General features: G+C 43.5%; 1 protein-coding gene across 1 annotated transcript in view; it reads right to left on the bottom strand.

The window, feature by feature from the left end:
* The window catches only part of VXN (vexin), a 56,242-nt gene extending 43,630 nt beyond the window's left edge, over positions 1–12,612 (bottom strand). Inside the window, exons 1-2 of the mRNA XM_085605516.1 lie at positions 12,377–12,612; positions 8,866–8,921 (exon numbers count right to left, since the gene is read on the bottom strand). Of these exons, the coding sequence (XP_085461642.1) occupies positions 8,866–8,921; positions 12,377–12,443 (123 nt within the window). The 5' untranslated portion in view covers positions 12,444–12,612. The remainder of the gene's footprint in view (positions 1–8,865; positions 8,922–12,376) is intronic.
* Positions 12,613–14,321: the final 1,709 nt, after the last annotated feature.

Raw genomic sequence — 14,321 nt, 5'->3', positions numbered from 1 at the left:
AGCATCTAAGAGTGACTTTACAGATGGCTGGGCCCAGGAAAGCTGGTTGGCAAGATGTAGCAAAGCATATATCAAGGAGTTTGCTAAGGGTTTAAAAGAGGCAAAATGCTGTTGGACATGTGCTTAGTCTTGAAACCTGAAACGTTAACAATTGCTTCAGTATTCATAAACCATTTACCCTTTTTACATTTTATCCTACCATAGATTAGCACATTTGTTAATAGTTTTTAGGTCGAGCTTGAGCCAGCGTGCATGCGCTGCTCTGCTAGACTTATTGTAGACGAGTAGCAAATAGAAGCCCCGCCCACTCCCCGCCCATGTTTGCCACTGGCTTGTGTCATTGTCTGTCCTAAATGATGGCTTCTGATTCATCAATAGGCTTGTTAGTCCCTCCTTAGTACCGCGTCCTCTTCATTTGTCACCACCCATGGCGACTGGCCCCTTTACTTCGAGTGTTATACGGTACATGTTATTTAGACTGTGGGTACTATTTTCTTTAATGAGGTTCTCCTACTGCCTGCTTTACTGCCCCCCTCTCCCCCGTTGTCCGTACCTTCTCCCCCCTCCCTCCTGTTGTCTGTGCTTTCTCGCCCCCGCCCGCCCGTTGTCCGTGCCTCCGTGCAAATGCGAGATCTATTGCATTGCAAAGGCTTGTTGTAGTGTTTGCCATAAGGTGATCATGATGACAGTATTTCTCCAGGCCCTGAATTGTGTGCTGTAGCCCAATGAGAGTTCTGCCCATGAGAACTGCGTCATCGGCACTGGGACAGCCACACCCTCTATCTTTAGGGGGCAGGCTGTGGAATCCATCCCAAATGTGAGAAATGCTCTATGATGCGAGGCAAAGGGTCTGCTAAAAGCAACATGACTTCTATTTTAGGAATAAAGAGAATTACTTTGGTTGGGGAAGAGGAAAGTATTCGACATTACCTAAGAGTCTCGGTGCTCCCCCCATGATGGATAAAGACAGAATTTCAGGAACATTCAACTATCAAATACCAGGCTTTGAAATACATTTTAAGGGTTTAAGGGTGTGAATGAAGTGCCTTTCTAGAGATCAAAGGTATCAGGCTCTGACATCTTGGCAGCACAGCTACACACCTCTGAGATATGACCATTAGCCCTGTGGACTGATGGACAAGATGCTTAAGATGAATCCATCAGTTCATAGACTGATTGAGCAGTGAGGAACCACGCACTATTGGAACACCAACAATCCAATGGCATGCCAAGAAGGAGCACAGTCATTATTATACTCTATATGGCTCGGCCCTTAGGCACACTGGCCACCTTCCAGGCCACGCAAATTGCATCTACCGTCAGTACTATGTGAAGAACAGAGACCAACTTTGAAAGCACCATGAGGAGAAAGAAAAAGAGAGATCTAAATGCCTCAGAATGCACAGGTGTTATTCTTGCAAGAATGAAGCAATAGAGCCAAGAATAAATTCAAGGCCAAGCCTCCTTCTACTATCCTGCTCTCCTGATTGGACTTTACCAAGAGATCCCGGAAACGGAATACTGGCAGATCGCTAACCACGAATATCTGACATCTCATATCACACATAATAGTGAGGGTTTGGGTGATAAGAGAACTAACAAGCAGATAGTATGATTTGCCCAGATATACACAGTTTGGTCAAGAGGAGAAGCTGGCAACTTAACTGATTCCCCAACCCCCAATGCATTTGAGCCCTCTGCATTCAAGATGCGTCTTAGATACAGAATTGTCAAAGGCGGGCATGCGGCTTCTAAACTAGATTCACTCCTTTCAAGTCAACGTTAGATTGGTCTGAAGAGCACTGGTGATGGATAAACAGTGCTAATAATATGCATTCAATATTAAGTTTTCATACATTTGAAGTTTGTTACGATTGAATGGAGTTGGTTTTAATTAATTATCAACAACTATGAAAATAAGTATTGAACACAAAAGATGAACTAAGAATCATTTGGAACAACAGCGTTTTACAAGCAGATTTACAATAGTTGATATGATGTGAACTGCTAAACGTCAAAAACACACCCCTTTTGCAAAGTCTTGGACGTGTGAAGGGGTTCACTATTTATGACTTAGCTCCGCCTCCTGACAATTCGCTACCTGGAGGTACCACTTCCAGTCTCGCAACATCCATAGTTTCTCCACATGCACACAGTCTGTCTGCCACTAAGCTATTATGACATTGACTTGACATCATCACTACTTGACCCCACTGACTGACACCTGCCAATCATCTCAGCCTGAGAGCTGCCAGTTCTCTCTGATTCTCTCATGCTTGTCATGTCTGACTGACATCTGCCAGTCAGCACTATACAGCAAGCCTTCTGCCACTGTCTACGCTAAAATACTTATTTTCTTTAGTTTGTAAGACTTGGATGACCTCGGTGTTCACACTCAGATGTTTACAAGACTTATCAAATGACACCATACACTCTGCGTTAATTAAAATGTGGAGACAGCCTAAGTCCCCCAGTCACACACTTCATGAATGAATCATTCAAAGGCGAAACAGTACTACACATTCTCAGTTTAAAAATTGTCTTCAGGCTATCATCTGCAACAATATCCAATGAAGTGATATTTTTTTATCAGATAATATTCTGACCACAATATTGTGGTGCCATACCCAATGTAGCGATTGCTGTGCAACTACCTATGTGAACACTCCAGTCTAGCCTTCATCAATAACTACAGATCCATCACCAACTCTTCCACCTCCAAACCTTCAAACACGTAGAGAAAACCATTGCATTCAAGGTGCCATCTCACCTCGACAACCATCTCAACCCAACCCAAGCCACAAGGCAGGTGGGATCACCATTAAACTTAGTTTTAAGAATGTAAGCAAAATAGTTTGAAGGTGAAGGTGCCAAATTGGTTAAGTAAAAGTTTAGTGGAAACTTGAAAAAAGCATGGACGATGCCTAGTTGTTTTATTAAAATGTGCATTTCTTTCTTCTCCCCCATTGCATTTTTAAAGTAGAGTTTATAGCTAGAAAGCCATCATACAATCCATAGGTTACAATGTTCTTAATAGAAAACGCAATTCATGTATGAGTTCACAATTTTGCATGAATGTGCCATGTTCAGGTTCAATATACAATATATAAAGGTCATATTAAATTGTAGCTTTTAGCATTTTACTTTACTGCACAGTCACATTGACAGGACAGATAATGCTTTCAACGCCTATTAGAGGAGTCAGCCCTCTGGGCTATATTTTGGTGTCACGTGTGCTGATATTGTCTTACTAGAAAAGGAGTTAAATACGTTTTTGCATAATTACTGAATACAGTTTGACATGGTTGTATTATGTGGATATTCTGTTACATTTGCTTATATCCCACTTAGGAGTGAATGAGTATGTATTTGAATGCATAGGGCACATAATTATGTGATTTTCGTCATGGAGCGCCATGTGATTCGTAGTCCGTTTTAAAATGGAAGGTACTTTTAGCACAGACTGAGAACCCTTTTTGAGGTTGATTGTGTTAAAAAGAATAAGGCATGAATAATTGAACATGAATATTGATCACAATTGCATGCAGAGGATGAATTATAATGTTGCAAGTGCAATGCTTGGATTTAATATGTTTTGAAGTGAAGTTTGCCTTTTCAAAGATGGCGGATGTGACAGCTCCCACCAAGCAAAAGCAAACACTCCGCTTCCAGCAAGCAGGAGCTGTCAAACTGCTCCCGTTTGCTGGAAGCGGAGTTTTCATCTCTTTCGGGCAGGGAAAGAGATGAAAGTATTGCTTCCGCATGCATGGAGCTGCATTTCCAGCAGTTCCCTATGTGCGGGAGCAATGCTAGCTCCCGCAGGAGACGGAGAGCCGGCTGGGACTGCGGGGGCTTTGAGGCGCCCCCGTGGTCAACAACATGCACAAGTGTAGCTGAGGAGGAAAGAGAGGTGAGGTGGGATGGGTCCAGGGGGTTGAGTGAGTGGCTCTGCTGTGTTACCTGAGGAAGAGAGTGAGGGATGTGAGACCGGCTACTTCAATGGAGGCAGCACAGTGTTCTTGTTCTTGTTTGTTTCACACTTTGTTTAGACTCATGTGCTGTTCGGGAAAATGACCATTTAATGGCAGCTGTTTAGCCCTGGCAGCAGGTGGGGCTACAATACGACTAATTTCAACTCTTCCAATGACACCAGCAGACTAGTTATTGACCCTCAGCAGTACCATGAACTGTTTTTCTTCATGCACATAATAATGGTGGCATAATAATTGCAAAGACCACCATGGTTTTTAAGCCATTTGCCATAATCTTACCCTAATAACTCCTTCTTACAAACTCATTGTTTTGCTTGTATTTTCTGGCTGAGTGATTGAATAATGTTTGTTATGTTCGGTGTTTTATTGCCAATATTTTGCATGTCATAACATGACTGCAGCTACCCGATTGCCAATGCTTAAGAGGTTGTTCTTCATCTGATCGCATTCCCTTTGACCATTAAGCCCTTTTTGGGATGTCTCATGAATCGTATATTCTGTGGCACAAAATCAGCTGGAAGTGTAAGGATGCAAATTCTAGGCAGGCAGCGTCTCAAAAGTAAGGAGACGTGAAAGTGTACTTTAAGGTTCAGGCAAAAGGTGCCCGGGTAGTGCTTTTAAAGTGGAAAGCTGATCTTGGTTTGTGAAAGAGCTCGTTATAGTAAGGCTCAGACCAGTGAAATTTATCAGTTATAGTTACCTGAGCTAACTATAACTTACGTCTGCGCAATACACTGCTTATGACCTCACACATTACATTACTCATGACATGGTGCCACACACTCACTCATAAAGCTAGTCAAACACCCACGTATTCACCCATACAGCCTCTCAACACAGCCACTCATTCACCATACAAGCACTCACACACTCACTCACACCCACTCAACAACTTACATACTCATTCACACATTCATACAAGCACTCCTACATCCGCTCACTCACCCATACAGCCATTCACACTGACACTAATTCTCCAATAAGCCATTTACACACCAACTCACTTAACCAAACACCAAAACAACCACTCACTCATCCATACAGCCACCTACACACCCAGTCACTCACTCATACAGCCATTCAGACACCCACTCACTCACCGATACAGTCACTCACCCACCCATACAGCCACTCACACAGTCACTCACTCATCCTTCAGCCACTGAAACACCCACTAACTAATAAAGCCATTTACTCACTCACACAGCTATTCACACACTCACTTATACACCTGTACAGCCACTCCCACACCCATACAGCTACTCAGACACCCAGTCACACACGATATACACACAGCCACTCACATAATATATGTTGGAAGTAGTATCATTCATTACTGGTACACCTAGTATGCTAATTTAACTTTTTTAGTAGCTTAGTATATATGTTTAACAATCACAAACTCTTACACTCACTGATGATGTCTTCAGTAATGTCATTTGAGATGTCATCAGTGATGTCACTGACCATGTCATGAGTGATGTAATACGCGAGGTGATAAGCTGTGTATTGCAGGGGTGTAAGTTATAGTTAGCTCAGGTAACTATACCTGCTGAATTTTACGGGTTTTTTACAAGTGAAATCTGAGCCTAACTATAATGTCCCTGTGACCTTTAGTTTTTTCAGTGAATATATATATATATATATACACATACACATATACACACATACACACACACGTAACACTTCCATGTTAAACAAGGTAAAGGCAGAGCGCATCTGATGTCTGTTGAGGAGCATGTTTCAAAGTAGGTTGTGGCTTAGACTCTGTGGGAAAAGCTAAAGCATATTTTCAGAATAGCCTATTCACCAGTGAATGTCTGGGCACTGGCCTGTGTTAAATAGTTGCTATACAATGCTGTAGACAAATTCTATGTAATGAGGACCTTTATAAGGTGTGGAAGATGATTTCCAGTACTGCACTAAAGCTGTTGGGGCCTTGCAAATTGATGAATAATTCAGAATCTAGGGGTTGAACTACTTAGGGATGGTTGAATTCACAGTGTGGATGTAAGCATAGTTTTACGGTTGTACTGTGTTGTGCTTATCTTGAGAATGTGTGGTGTATTTTACCAAACTTTTTTTAAACTCTTTTTTATTAACTTTTGCTCAAGTGACCATATGGTGCAATAGTTACAGTCGTTTGTACTTGGTTGACATCTTAACATCATAACACTTTTCTGCCAGAGAGATATGAGGTTACGGGTCCTACACAGTTCAAAAGAACCAAATGTGCAACAGGCCATGCGTACAATCAGTAAATAAAACGTCTAAGTATATCAGCCCCCCTCGCCCTCTTGACCATGCTTGACTCGTGTTTATCCCTCCACCCCAGCCTTGCCCTATGCTTACCCCATGGTGACCATATTTTCTCCCACGTTTTGACACAACCCCTACTTTTAATGTTACCAAACTTTTGAGGTTTGTTCATGGGGCCTGGCTGAAGTTGTCTTGTTATTTGCCATGCATACAAGTCATCCTCTTCACCTAAATGTGGGTATCAAGTAACATCTTTAATAGGGTGATCCCATTAATGTGAATAGAGACAAACTCTTTTTGGGGTGTGGTCAAGCTTTAAAACGTGGGAGACCTTATTAAATTCTATGGGGGTCTGTTTGTTAGGTAGGTGAATACCTGCAAAAAATAGCAACATCCACCAAATGTGGGTGAGTATACCGATATGCTATGTGCTCAGCACGTAGCCAAAGGGTAAGTACATTATCACTTGATTGGTGATAAAAATTGGGCACAGGTGTAGATTGCTGAATTACTTCATGTCCACAAGGCCCATCGGACTCTGCCCTAATGATTGGATACTGAGATGCCATCAGTGATGTTATCAATGATCTCATTTAAAATGATTGATCTAATATGTGAAGTCCTAAGCATGGCATGACATGAGAACAAAATATAGTTAGTTCTCTAAAGTGTACCTAACTATAACATCACTTTAACCTTTGTTTTTCAGTACATTTCTGGGTTTTTGTTAGATTATATATTTTGAATATGCCCAAGCACCTTTGGCAATCTGCGCCCAACTTTGGCCCTACCTAACCACTGCAGGTGGCCAACGGCCCAGCCCCCAGAGACAGCCAACACTCTGCTCAGCTCAGCATCCAGCCATGTGCAGCGGTGGGTCATCCCTGCTCCCAATTTACTGTAAGAAGGCCAACCTTCACTGTGCACAGCCTACGACCTACACAAGGGCAGTCGGCCGCAGGTCTGGCTATGACCACACCCCACTATTTTTTTTATTTTGTTAACTCATTGGTACAGTGGTATCACATGGGAGGGCTTCACTTGGAGCTACGGTTCCTGAGACCATAAATATCTTTTTTTAATTTAACTTAAGCAGGGATACCTTTGGGACCCCTTGCATGGGCTTGGGGGGCTTGGGGGGCTTGGTATGCTCACCTTGCACCCTTATGTGCCCTTTATTTTCTTTTTTTTTTAAGAACTTGGGGACCGAGTCCCCGAGTTCTGTTATGCCGGCCACAATATTTGCTCAGATGTTGCAGCCCGCCAATTACATTTTTTAGGTTCCAGTACCCAAAGCAGTACCAAAGTGGCAGACAGGAGAAAAGGCTCCTGCAGCCAATCAGAAGTGGCTATTTTTTTTTTTTTTTTGTACAGCAGGAGTACCACAGGAACTTCTGCAGTATTAATTATCTCGACAGCTCTAACTTTTTCTAAGGGCTAACTCCTTCAGCCAAACCCGAGTCCCTCTTTGAACTTAATTTCTCAACAACATCTGAAAGGATTTAAACGAAATCCCAAAAAAGCCCGCTTTTTAAGTAAAGTTAAACTTTTGCCAGATTTGGGGTAATTCTGCCGAGCCATTTTTTCTCTATCGGAGAAAAATTATTCCTATGGGAATTAAAGTGGGAAATCTCTCTTTTGAAAAAACAGCCCTTTATCTTGGCCCTCCCTTGACGGATCAGTGCAAAACTTTCAATGAAGAAGCCAAAACCAATGAATTTATTTTTTGGGAACTTTTTTTTGCAACGTTTTTGGAACGATTCGTGCAGGCCAGTTCAGTTGCTGGTTCTCTTCCACTCTTAGTGATATAATGTTTCCGTATCAAATGTGCATATCTACCATAACACAGGTGCACTTCAGTGCCAGGACTGCTGGACCACTCATTTACTTTGTCTATGCTTCTTCCTTGCTATTTTTTTATTTTTTGAAATCATTTTAAACTATGTCTTCAGGCCATACTGACTCAAATCTAAGCTACTTTTTATTGGCTCCAATAAGAATCATATTGTCCTGTGATGCCAAGTAAAACTAAAATGCCTTTTCTCCGTACACCTCCCATCTAGCAAACACTCCTATTTGGTCTATTAAAATAGATAGTTATGACAACTTTGGGCAGTTTGTGTATTCTAAAAGCGTTTTACAAACCTGTGACGCATGTAAATATGTCCCTGTGTGTGCACCCTCTTAGCACACGGCGAAGCTTGCTGATCCGCCGACATCGGGGCTAGAGGTCATGACCTCGTGGACAAAGGACGGCCGAATGCAGGCCACCTGCCGACTGGACAGTGCGTCTCCCTGCGCCTGAGGTGTCAGTCAGGCCTCTTGTTACGGGAGCTCTCTGTCAATAGGGGGCAGGCAAATTTAATTTAAAAGAGGCCCGGGGAGTGTATAACCAGGCAGCTGCTGAAGGAAAGCCCTGGGGTGGAGAGGAGGGCGGGGAGACAGATGACACCGGAGCGCTTTATACTGCTGAGGTACCAGAGTTTAGGTTGGGACGAGAGATAAAGAGAAAGTAGGAATGAGAGTCATGTGCGGTCGCAGAGGGAAGTGAGAGCGAGGTAGAAGAGGCGCTGAAATGGAAATAAACTAAAGCGAACATATCCAGTTAACTTACGCTTCTTCTTAAGGTCTGTGGGGAATGTTGCGTCCTTCCTCTGGAGGCACGGCACACTGAAAGCAAAACATTACCAAGGTTACTTGTTTTATTATCGAATAATGCGGAATTGACAGACAGTACAGGGGTCTTTTCTTAGCTACGTTGATTTGTTCGGACTACACGTTGCCTTAAAAGTGCGTCGTACCATAAAATATTGATATTACCAGCTGATCTGTCCCCCCCCCCCCCCCCCCCCGGGAAAGTACCACACACGGCAAGGGGAGCCAAATGTAATCGGGTTAATTCTGTTTGTGGAGGCATCGGCCCATTTCCCGTGGGCATAAAGCTGGCGTGCACGCCCGTAGGTGGCATGGAGTGAAGGCTGTACCGATGTTAATCTATTCTTCCACGACTCATTCCCTACATTAGAAACACTCACTGCCACTCTGGCTTCTCCTTCATGTACAATCCACTGTTTGATAGTCATTCACTCTCACTGCAGCATAAGCTTGATACTCATTCATCTACACTTAACCAGCGGCTTCTCCCTCATTCTCCACACTTCAGCAGCCACTTTTTACTTGTGCACCGAAACTTCACCAGCAACTTGGTACTCATTCACTTTCACTTAGACTTGAATGCCCTCCCTCACTCATCTGCAGTCTTGCTGTCACTCGTGCGCGCAATCATATTGACTCTTCCTGCTGATTCATCCAGAGTAACAACCACTGCTGCTCCCGCACTCATCTATACTCAGGATACGGAAGAGGTGTGGCGCAGCGGCCAGGGTGCCTGACTTCGGACCAAGGGTTCACGGTTCGATCCCCGGGGCGGGCGGCAGGTTAACCCAGCACCATGTGACTGGTAATAGCTTGCTTAGTTTTCCGAGGTTCCGCCGACACCTTTTCGAAGGTAGCTGTGCTCTTACAAATCTGGTATTTACCTCTCAGCCTCGCAGCCTTTCACACTCAAGTCACCCAACTCCACATTTTCACACCCTCATAACGCCTCATTCACATTTAAGATCGCTCTGCTCCTCTCAATCATTCACAAACTCAGTTACTCTGCCCCCCACTCACCATCATTCCCTTTACTGTCCATTTCTCAAGCATACTTCCCAAGACCTGGCTCTTTCCTGGCTCTATCCCAGAGCATAAGCATTTCTAGCGGTTTTTTTTCAGCACTCATGGTGGCAGTGCACATGTATCTCAGGGCCAGGATGCCCGTAGGGTTACAGTGCGCTTTATAAATATTGATAACAATAACAATTCATCCTCACATCACTCATCCACACTCAGTTTTTCCATTAAGTCCCGTCACAGATTCACGCTGTCACTCTTGGCCAACACACCTCACATACTCATGACTCATCACCCCGCCCCATCTCATTAATATTCATAACACCTTACCTTACCTCTGCACTCCTCTCACAATCCACCACCACAGAGCCTTCCCGCTAATCTACAGCCGCACTCGTTCACACTCAGCTACGGGGTAGATTTATTAAAAACTGCTGCATTGCGTGAGAGGGCGAAAGCAGGACAGAGTCATTTCTACCAGGAGGTGGCGCTGTTCTGCTCTCTCCCTAGCGCCGGCGCACAATTAGGCTGCAGAGCGCCACACGCACATCTTTGCACCACAGCGCATAGATGTCACAGTGTGTCTAGAATAGGTTTTGTTCTGGAAGGGAGCCTTTACAGTATAAAATAACATGCCTAGACAAAATGAAAAACGGTTCCCACTTTGGATGTGTGCTGTATAGTGCAGCACAAGAGCAAAGTTTGAAAAGTTTGGAGAAATAAAACTATAACCATTTCTCCTTTTCAAGTCTGCCTCAAAGGGGCGTTATTTTTTGCTGCAAAATCCTGTCTACTGTTGTTAGTAGATACGGCTTTGTGTCAAAAACCATGGGTGGGTGAATGGAACGGTCCACGTACCACCCATGGAACGCCCCCTTGACACAAAGTAAAGCAGAGCAGCGTAACGCACCGCTCTGCCTTACTTTCAGACAACTTTACAGCGCAAAAGTATATTCCAAAAAACATTCTGCTCCAGTTTCAGTCACTATTCTGACACAGACCTGGTGCAACGTCAATAAATGTGTCCCTAATTGTTGCGGTCATAGGGTTAACCTTAGGGAAGTCAAAATGTTTACCTAGCAAAAGATGCACATTAAATACATTCAAAATATTTCGATGCGTAAGAAAATGCCTTTTAGATCGGATGAAAAACATCTTTACATTACTAAGTGTTATGCCACAGCGATCTTATTTTAAGCATTTCCGAAAATACATAGCATACAAAGAAGCATGATAATTTCTTTAATTTATTTTTAAATCTATTGTCGTAGAAGCTGTCCATATTCTACAAACGTTTTGTCTTAACAACTGCAAAAAGTCAAAAAGTGTTTTTATAGGAGGAGCTGCCTGTCAGTCGCAGGTCACTGATCCTCTTAGAATGGATGTTGGGAAGGCTCTGACGGACGTGACCTTCTTTTGAGGTCATCGTCAGCAGTAAACAAGAACACGCCACCTTACTCTTTCGGGCATACTCGGATTCCGTAATTACCTTATACGTATGAGCCATGATCTTACATGTATTGGATGGGAGGATACCTCGTGGTTCGACATATTTAAGACATATACGGGATTCCAATGTGCTTGAAACACAGAAAGCATCTCTGTAAAGCGGGCTCGCTTTAAATTACGTCTCTACAGTAGAATAAGTGCCAAGTAACAATCCGCGCAGCTTTCCCCCAACCAAGGCACAGGCAGCAGCGTCGCGCATGCGCAGTCAGACACAAAGACACTTTTAAGCTGTCTGCTCGACGACCTCTGTAGTCTCAGAAGTCAAAAGTACATTAAATACAATAAACAACAAAACTATCGCAGTCACGTGAAAGCGCACATAAGACAGAAGGGCCACCAGTGTAGCATGCCTTGTATTTTCAAGATAACAATAGACGTAATTAGTTAATTTGCCTATGCTATGCACATTTCTTACTACCAACATGCATGCCCCCGTTCTGCCACATAAGATTGCTGTATGATCCCTGAAACGTGCATAGGTACAAACGATAGTCATTCAAAACAGTCTGGGATAGTTTGGGATTGCATCCGGTCTCCTCTTATATAGACCGAATGGTACAGTTTGAATTTTAATCTGAAGCACCGTTATTAAGGTAAAGAAGATGGCTCAGTGAGTGAGTTGCTGGATCGGCGCCGACTAAAGGCGACGTTCTGGCGTCATGGGTCTAATCCTGGTAAGGCAGGGCACACTCAGCCTTACATCCTTCCGAAGCGGATAATTCAAGCAACATAACTTAGGTAAAAGTGACATCCAGGAGTTGAACCACCCCAGTCTCAGTACAGCACGTAGCACACTTTTGCTGTAGCCTGGAATGCATCACATCCCTTCCCACAAACTGCACAGGAGTACACAATTGGTTTCCCACTGCACACCGACCGGCGCGCGTGCCCTTCCAGGTAGAAACAAGCCTTTGCCCCTCCCAGCTCTGAACTTCACTCACTCTTTGGTGACATCACGGTTGTGAACACTTCCAGGTTGTCCTCGCGGCGGCTGTAGATCTGGTTCATGTCTGCAGCCCGGCTGTGCTGCTGCTGGTCTGGTCAGCTCCGCGAGAGTGCTCCTGTCCTGTCCTGCCCCGTCCTGAGACTGCCCCCTTAAGAGCGCCTGCTGTCAGTGCCTCGCTGATCAATGGCCTGGCCACAAAGGAGGGCGAGCTGTGACCTCCCCTTATTGACTATTCCGCGAGAGCACGGTGTCCCCGCTCCCATCTGCCCCGCTATGAATTCCATTAATGCAAAGATGTCATTAGTCCTCAAACGTCACATGTAAAACATTCATTGCGTGTTTGTTGCTGAAGCGGCGGCTGCATTCAAAGCACGGGCGCGTGAGCGCCTCCCCTCAGCCCTAAGCTGCTGCACACCGGGCGCCTAATACCTCAAGAAGCGCTGTACACACGTGAAATATGCAATTCTTTTCATAACAGAGATCCATTCACTCATTTCATAACATGTTTGAGCTTCTTTCAAAATCTAAAATCTTAATTGCGTTATCAGTGGTCGAAGGGGGGGTGGGGGTGAGGGGGCTGGGGGCCACGACGTGCCCATGCTTATTGTTTAATGTAAGAAAACAGTTCCCTTAGTCCCAAGACTGCTATTCCGAGAGCTGGAATGTTTTAGCTGAAGTGAAAGGCAGGGAGCCTCCTGCTGTGAAACCGAGGGAGGGGTAACATCTAGACGAGACTTCTTGCCAGGGGGCTGCTGCCTGAAAGAAAGGTAAATACGGGCAACTGGTCAATCTGCAAATATAAAGGGAGGTCGGAAGAGCTTTGACTGATGGAATCACTTGAAGGTACACACACATTCTTTTTGAGGGGTATTGTAAGGGAGCGACCAGCTCACCTGTGAAGTGTGTGCTTTTAAAAGGCAGTTATAAAAAAAATAGCGTTATGAATTGTCTAGGTATTACCAGTCCTTGAAATGAAAAAATAGAAGGTCAGTTTCTCTGTACCAGAGTACCTGCTTGTTTCTGAGAAGTGTCAAAACTCTCCAATTAAAAGTATTATATCTCTCTTGCGAAGTGCCTGTACTCTCCCTCTCAAAATAAAAAAGTGCAGGGGCTCTGTACAAGGGTAGTACCGGCTCTTTTAAAGCACTGCGGTATTAATAAAATCTATATTTAGGAAGACCTTTTATATCTTAAACCTTTTTGCGCATTTTGTAGCAGCCTACTTTATACTGTGAGTAATGCACGTTTAAAATAATTACTTACATATTCACAGTACTTTCTGTCACAGAGTTAGACCACGTAGCACTAAAAATATACAATTCATTAACTAATAGAGGTTTCTTAATGTACGGTAGTGCATTTCCCACTGATTAACATAACTTACAGTCAAATTTCACTTAACTCAACGTTATTTTATATGTAGTTACCTGAGGATGAAAGACCGAATAAAGATACAGAATATTTTGTTTGTTTAGACACGCCTTTGACCACACCCACTCGCTCACTCACCCCGCCCCCACTGCTCTCAGCATCACAGGTCCCATACGTTTTCTAATGCACTTTGACCACTGGCATGTATACATTCACTGGAAAAAACCAAAGGTCAAATAGGAATTATACGTGAGGAAGGTAGTAAGATTTTAACTTGCGTTAAAAAAACCTTAGAAAAACAAAAAATTAGAAATTCACCAGTTATATGTAACTTGCACCGCCAAATATTTAAAATCTCATCAGTGTTGTAATATGTGAGGTCATAAGCAGAACATCATAGTGGTGCAAGATATACTTGTGAAACTTATACTTATGTCTGTTACGTAAAACTGGCAAATAGTGTTTTTTAGTGAATTTCTAAGGTTTTTTTAATGTAATTTAAAATCTTACTTTTTTTCTGCAGGCACAACTCGACTTTAACCTTTGTTTTTTCAGAGAATTTGTATGTT

Source organism: Triturus cristatus, chromosome 5_1 (genome assembly GCF_964204655.1).
Source record: "Triturus cristatus chromosome 5_1, aTriCri1.1, whole genome shotgun sequence".
Taxonomy (NCBI): domain Eukaryota; kingdom Metazoa; phylum Chordata; class Amphibia; order Caudata; family Salamandridae; genus Triturus; species Triturus cristatus.
Note: the sequence above shows the minus strand (reverse complement) of the source record. Positions and strands in the feature narration are given on the sequence as shown.